Genomic DNA, 7,663 nt, shown 5'->3' on the forward strand with positions numbered 1-7,663 from the left:
TGTATGGCATGTCATGTGAGGTGTTCACGGATCACAAGAGTCTGCAGTATTTGTTCAAGCAGAAGGAACTAAATTTGAGGCAGAGGAGGTGGTTGGAGCTGTTGAAAGACTATGATATCACCATCTTATATCATCCGGGGAAGGCCAATGTGGTGGCCGAGACTGCATTGCTATGGATGTTCAGGACTTGGCCAATTAGTTCGTGAGGTTGGATGTTTCTGAGCCCAGCCGTGTGTTAGCTTGCACAGTCACTCGTTCCTCATTATTTGAGCGTATCAGAGATCGGCAGTGTTATGATCCTCATTTGTGTGTCCTTATAGACACAGTGCAGCACGGAGGTGCCAAGCAGGTTACAGTGGGAGATGATGGAATTTTGAGGATGCACGTTTGTATTTGTGTGCCTAATGTGGATGGACTTCGAGAGTTGATTCTAGAGGAGGCCCATAGTTCCCGGTACTCTATTCATCCGGGCGCCGCCAAGATGTATCAGGATTTGCGGCAGCATTATTGGTGGAGGAGGATGAAGAAGGACATTGTTGCCTATGTAGCTTGGTGTTTGAATTGTCAGCAGGTAAAGTACGAGCATCAGAGACCTGGTGGTTTGTTTCAGAAGATTGAGATTCCTGAGTGGAAGTGGGAGCGGATCACTATGGACTTTGTTGTTAGACTCCCACGGACTCAGAGGAAGTTCGATGCAGTGTGGGTTGTTGTTGATAGGCTGACCAAGTCAGCGTATTTCATTCCTGTGGAAGTTTCCTATTCCTCAGAGCGGTTGGTCGAGATCTATATCCGGGAGATTGTTCGTCTTCATGGTGTGCTCGTGTCTATCATTTCTGACTGAGGTACACAGTTTACCTCACATTTCTAGAGGGCAGTTCAGCGTGAGTTGGGCACACGGGTCGAGTTGAGCATAATATTTCATCCTCAAACGGACGGGCAGTCCCAGCGTACTATTCAGAATTTGGAGGATATGCTCCGAGCTTGTGTTATTGACTTTGGAGGCTCGTGGGATCAGTTTTTGCCTTTAACGGAATTTGCCTACAACAACAGTTACCAGTCGAGCATCCAGATGACTCCTTATGAGGCTTTATATGGTAGGCGGTGTTGGTCGCTGGTTGGATGGTTTGAGCCGGGAGAGGCTCGGTTGTTGGGTACAGATCTAGTGCAGGATGCCTTGGACAAGGTTAAGATCATTCAGGATAGGCTTCGTACAGCTCAGTCCAGGCAGAAGAGTTATGCCGACCGTAAGGTTCGTGATGTGGCATTCATGGTCGGCGAGCGGATGTGGCTTCGGGTGTCGCCTATGAAGGGCGTGATAAGATTTGGGAAGAGGGGCAAGCTTAGACCTAGATTCATTGTCCCGTTTAAGATTCTTGATCGAGTGGGAGAGGTGGCTTACAGACTTGTTTTGCCGCCGATTTTATCAGTCGTGCATCCAATGCTTCATGTGTCCATGCTTCGGAAGTATCACGACGATCATCCCACGTGTTAGACTTCAGCACTGTTCAGTTGGACAAGGACTTGTCCTATGAGGAGGACCTGGTAGCTACTCTAGACCGGCAGGTTTGTCAGTTGAGATCGAAGAGTTTCCCTTCTGTTCGTGTTTAGTGGAGAGGTCAGCCTGTTGAGGCAGCGACCTGGGAGTCCGAGTTTGATATGCGGAGCCGATATGCCCATCTTTTCTCCGACTCAGGTACTTCTTTCTTATGTCCATTCGAGGACAAACGGTTGTTTTAGAGGTGGAGGATGTGATGACCCAAAAGGTCATCACTTGATTTATAAGTAAATTCTGTGTTTCGAGGCCTTAGAAGCCTCCCTTTTCTCACCTCGATTTGCATGCGCAGTCCTAGCGCATTTCCAGAAAGTTTTTATGTGAAAACTAAGTAAAATATGGAAATTGGCTTTTAAAATTGAATAAAGTTAATTTTGGTCAACATTCTTGGTAAACGGACCCGCACCCCTGATCCGACGGTCTCGTAGGTTTCGTAGTAAAATTTGGGACTTGGGCGTATGCCCGGAATCGAATTCCGAGGTCCCAAGTCCGAGAAATGAATTTTTAAAGAAAATTGTTTTCTGGAAAATATAGAGGTTTTTAGAAGTGAATTGATGCATTTTCTTGATGGTATCGGGCCCGTATCTTGGTTCCAGATCCCGGTACAAGTTTGAAATAATAATTAAGTTGAACCTGTAAAATTTGGTAAAGATCGGAATTGGTTTGGTATAAAACGGACCTATAGTTGAGATTGTGACACCAGTTCTGGGCAGCTTATGGCTATGGATTCGTATCGGTATTATTATTAAATTGTTACATTTCATACTTCCGCTTTATTATTTTCGCTGTTTATGTAATGTTTATTCACAATTGTTAAGGGATTAAAAATGAAATGGGTTAAATAATTGGAATAATTGGCTTGCCTAGCTTTCACTAGTAGGCGCCATCACGATTCCCGAGGATGAAAAATCCGGGTCGTGAAAATACCTGAAGTGGTTCTTAGCTCGGTCGCTAAGAAATTCTCGAAGATGACCCTCGTTGAACAACCAAGCTACCTCCTCCCTTAATTGCTTGCACTCTTCTGTTCTATGGCCATGTGTGCCATGATATTTACACATCAGGTTTGGATTCTTTTAGGAAGGATTAGTTTGTATAGGCCTGGGCCACCTGGTGTCTTTGATCCTTCCAATTGCTGACACGATCCCCGATGCATCTATGCTTAAATTATACTCCGATAGTCGAGGTGCTTCTGCGGGGTCGGTATGTTTACCAAAACCATTCTTACTCATGAGTCCCCGAGAACTTTGACCTCGATCATTTCTCCGATCGTTGCGAGGAGTGTTACGCCCCGACCCGTTGTTCCTCCGATCGACATATGGCTGATACCTTTCCTTGTTTGATCTTGATTCCCTGTTTGTGTCCCTCGGGGGGCATAGCTGCCGATCTATTAGGATGAACTGAACCTGAGGGGGCTCCCAACTGGTCATCCTCGACCCTGATCTTCGACTGGTAACGATTATGTACATCTGACCATGTCACAGCTGGGTACTCGATCAGATTCTGTTTTAATTGTCGTGACGCAATCGAACTCCGCTCGTTCAAACCATGCATAAAAGCCTGTACCGCCCAGTCATCCGAGACCGGTGGTAATTCCATTCGCTCCATCTGAAACCGGGACACGAACTCCCTTAACATTTCGTCATTCCTTTGTCTTATCTTAAAAACGTATGATTTCCTCGTCGCCACCTTTATGGCCCTGGCATGTGCTTTCACGAAGGCGTCTACTAACATAGCAAACGAATCGATAGAGTTCGGGGGCAAGTGGTGGTACCAAATCATGGCTCCTTTTGACAAAGTTTTCCCAAATTTTTTCAACAATACTGATTCGATCTCATCATCATTGATGTCGTTTCCTTTAATCCCGCAAGTGTATGAGGTAATATGCTCGTTAGGTCGGTTGTCCCATTATATTTGGGTATATCGGGCATGCGATATTTTTTAGGAATGGGTATCGGAACCGCGCTCTGAGGGAACGTTTTTTGTATGAATTTTTTGGCATCTAAACCTTTCAAGACCGGGGGTGCCCCTGGTATTTGATCAACACGGGATTTATAAGTCTCAACTTTCCTATCATTGTCCTCAATCTTCTTCTCCCCGGACTCGATTCTCTTAGTGAGTTTCTCGAGCATCCTCATAATTATGGGATCAGTCCCCAAGCCATTACCGTTTGATCTTTCCAGTATCGGCTCAGTACGTCGAGTGTTTTCTAGTTCGACTATACTTGGAGTTTTGTGTTGACTCTGAAGCTGAGCGATAGCAACCTATTGAGCTTGTAGCATCTCGAATATTACTTGGAGGTTGACTCCCCCGTCTCCTAGACCTTGCGTTCCTTAGACACGAGACCGGGCTTCCCAGTGTACACTTCCTCCGGGGTCCGCGCCTAAATCCGCATCCAAAGCAATGTGCAAACTAACATTGACTGGTTCCCCATTTGTCACTTCCATAGGATTAATCGGTGGTACACCGACCCCTACATTGTTATTTTCCCACGAAATCCAAGACCCTCATCACCGTGTACGGGTGCGTTTTGCGAGTTTGACATATTTTAACCTGAAAGCAAGAATTCTTGACAAGAACAAGTGTGAAAAATAACGTGTGTTATCAGAATCAGTATTGAAATAATTACTAATATCGTTGGCCCACGGTAGGCGCCAAACTGTTTACCTCGAAAATACGAGTAACAATTAAACTTGGTTTATGGTTTTAAAGATACGTGATTTAGTTCAATACTAATTAATAACCAAGAAATTCAAAGTATAAATGAAAGAAATAAGTAAGATCAAACTAGTAAGTAAGTCAGTCTCGACCTCGAGCTAAGGTGACCTCGAGGTGAAGCAAGAACAATTAAGTAAGAACAATAAAGTTAGAGAGCAATTCCGATGAACAATGAGCGAGAAAGTAAGAGAGTATATTTTTTGCCAATGATTGATGATGTTTACAAATGATTGGGGTCCCCTTTATATAATAGAGGAACCTTAAATAAGGTACATTTTTATTTACAGTAAGAATCTTATTGGGACAGCTGTCTAACCGCCTAGTACGAATTCGTACAAATTTATTCCGGGATATACGCCGCGATCTTCGGGACGTGGCAGGAATCTAGCTCATTCTGTTACAAATACATAACCGCATTATCTCGAGGTTGGTCATATTAGGTTCCGACGTTCCTCGAACACTTAGTTCTTCGAGCTTAGTACTCTGCCGTCGAGCTCGAGCCTGGTCCATCGAGCTCGAACCCAATCCATCCTGAACCCGGGCTTTAGGCGCATATCTGATTTCGACCGTATACACACGTATACTTGCGTGTGCGTTTGGGAACAATAATTATACATCCGCCGGTCATTTTTAGTTTAAGAGATCAGGTAGACAGCTATTTGAGTTAATTCTTTTACTATCAAATATAAGAATATGAGCCTAAAGCATGACATTATGGGTATGGGTTTTAAATACAAGCAGCCCATTTAGATGACGATCGTTATATTACATGTTACATCGTGGCGCGACCCCGCATGGTTTCGATCCACGTTTCGTCTAATTGAGCGCCATGTGTTTATCTCGAAGACCTTCTCAGTTGTTCTACCCTCTTTGCTGTCCTTCACATTTCTCAGCTGAACACAATACCTATCTCAAATTGCTCTTACAAAGTACTAGAAACTTAAGTCCCTTTTTTTGGCTATCATCTTTTGCTTTGTTTGCAGCCTTCAATATGCAGACTTCAACAGATTCTCCACCACCTTCACCAACTCGTGAAATTGGCAACAATTCAGGTATCTCCATAACTCAATCACAGTACTGTCCAGTCAAAGATCCCCTTCTTAACTCCCTTTCTGTCTACAATTTTTGCTTTATTTGCAGCATCCAACATGCACACTACTTCAACAGAGTCTCCAACCCCTTCACCAACTCGTGATGTTAGCAACAGTACAGGTTACGTTAGTCTCATTTCTCTGATAATTAACCCACTCGCCTTAATTAATTTTTCCTTCTTCACCTGGTCTCTTTGCGTAAAGTTACTGATAGAAGTATTATACGGTATATTTTTCAGATTTAGTCAGAGATGTAATATTATGGAAGAGGAAGAATTTGAGTGTTCTAACACTTCTAGGAGCTACGGCGATATGGCTAGCACTTGAAGTCTATGAATTCAAATTCGTGGCACTCTTTTCTTGGATGTCCATGCTCGCGATTGCATTTCTCTTTTTCTGGGGTAACATACATAGGCTCTTGGGAAAGTAAGCAACCGCCAAACCTTAATTTTTCTTTATTAATCGTGGTATCATATATTTGTGTATGTTCTGCTTATTTTAGTGCGGTCACTATTTGTGCAGAGAGCCAGTGGACATGTCAGCGATGTATATAAGCGAGGAATCAACTATGGCAATGGGGACAAAAATCCGGGAATGTGTGGAGAACTGCCTGCGATTAATATTTAGCGTGAGTGCCGAGAAAGAATGGCTTGTTTTTGCCGGAACTGTAGCTTCTTTGGGGTTGATCTCGGTGGTTGCTAGCTACTTTGATTTACTTACGCTTCTCTACTTTGGTAATACAATCTCTTATGCTTATGTCCCTCTACATATATCATTAATTTGGTGAAAGGGATTTAATTATGTGTTCATACTTAATATCTTGGCTTTGGGAGCAGGGGTCGTGGTGGGACTGACTGGACCATTTGTATATGTGAAATATGAGCACAAGATTAAGGAGTGGGGGCTGCAAGTAAGAGTGAGGTATCAAAGATGTTATGCCACTGTGGTGCAGAGGGTGAAGGAAATGAAGAACAAGCTGCATGGAATAAAGAACAAGCTGCAGGAGAAGAAAAGGAAGAAAACGGAGTAGTCACTGGTTCCATTTTTTCCTTTTACTTGGTTCGGTAGTAATATAGTGAATGTGATTTTTCTATGAATTGGAATTTTTAAGTTTACATATGTTGTAATTAGGTATATGTATGTACAAATGATATAAAGTTTTCTTCTGCACGAGAATGATGACTCGCGGTATTAATGTTGATGTACCAAGTATGAAAAGCTTAATAGGGAAATGTAACATGGCGGATCCATGGCACAATGGTAGCACGTCTGACTCTAGATCAGAAGGTTGCGTGCTCGATTCACGTCGGGTTCAATCCCCGTCTTCCTTCCGAAGATCTCTAAGGCTTTATTTCTTTGTCTGAATCTGAATACAATTTATTTTAAAAATTTACATCTTACTGAATGTATAAAATTTATTTTTATTTAGAAATTAATAAACATAAAATTCAAATGAAATATTAATTAATCTAATATTCTATTAATAAAATATATAATTTTTTAAAATACGTAGTTGGTGGTGGTGATGGCTAACGGGTGAATGTGGATTAAAGGCGGTAGTTGGTGCGGGTGAATGTGGATTAAAGGCGGTAGTTGGTGCGGGTGAATGTGGATTAAAGGCGGTAGTTGGTGTGGTATTTTTGGTTGATGATGGTGGTTCGTGTTAGTAGCTAGTGGTGGCGATTATGATTGAGGATGGTGGTGGTGGGTGGTGATAGTTAATAATGGCGGGTGATGGTAGTAGTTCTGACTGATGAAGGTGGTGGGTTGGTGGTGGTAAGTTATAATGATGGGCACTGCCGGCTGTGGTTGCTGATGGTGATAGGGTGGTCAGTTGAGGTGGATGAGCGTTGATTGTGGGTGAGAATGATTTTGGTGGTCGGAGTGGTGGGGATAGTGGGTGGTGATGGTCGATAATGGTGGCGACTATGATTGAGGATGATGGTGGCGTGGTGATGGTGGAGGTGGAGGTGGTGGCGGTGGCGGTGTCGCCTACCATTATCTAGTCGCCACCATTATCGACCATCACCACCCACTATCCCCACCACTCCGACCACCAGAATCATTCTCACCCACAATCAACACTCATCCACCTCAACTAGCACAACTGACCACCCTATCACCATCAACAATCACAGCCGGCAGTGCCCATCATTATAACCTACCACCACCAACCCACCACCACCACCCGCCATTATTATTACCACCACCCGCCATTATTAACTATCACCACCCACCACCACCATCCTCAATCATAATCGCCACCACTACCAATCACTACTAGCTACTAGCATGAACCACTACC

General features: G+C 43.5%; 1 protein-coding gene across 1 annotated transcript; it reads left to right on the forward strand.

Annotated features, from left to right (window-relative positions):
* Window positions 5,080–6,561, forward strand: LOC109233886 (reticulon-like protein B13). Its single transcript, XM_019399739.1, has 5 exons — window positions 5,080–5,319; window positions 5,408–5,479; window positions 5,598–5,784; window positions 5,881–6,092; window positions 6,195–6,561. The coding sequence occupies exons 1-5, from the start codon at window positions 5,097–5,099 to the stop codon at window positions 6,386–6,388; spliced, it is 888 nt and encodes a 295-aa protein (XP_019255284.1). The 5' UTR covers window positions 5,080–5,096; the 3' UTR covers window positions 6,389–6,561.

The sequence above is a fragment of the Nicotiana attenuata genome, chromosome 10, assembly GCF_001879085.1.
Source record: "Nicotiana attenuata strain UT chromosome 10, NIATTr2, whole genome shotgun sequence".
Taxonomy (NCBI): Eukaryota; Viridiplantae; Streptophyta; class Magnoliopsida; order Solanales; family Solanaceae; genus Nicotiana; species Nicotiana attenuata.

Excerpts from the sequence above, each read along its gene's own strand:
- LOC109233886 (XM_019399739.1), top strand. The coding sequence starts at position 5,097 with ATGTGTTTATCTCGAAGACCTTCTCAGTTGTTCTACCCTCTTTGCTGT. Across the intron at positions 5,785-5,880 it reads ATACATAGGCTCTTGGGAAA|AGAGCCAGTGGACATGTCAG; the intron begins GTAAGCAACCGC and ends CTATTTGTGCAG. Across the intron at positions 6,093-6,194 it reads ACTTACGCTTCTCTACTTTG|GGGTCGTGGTGGGACTGACT; the intron begins GTAATACAATCT and ends CTTTGGGAGCAG.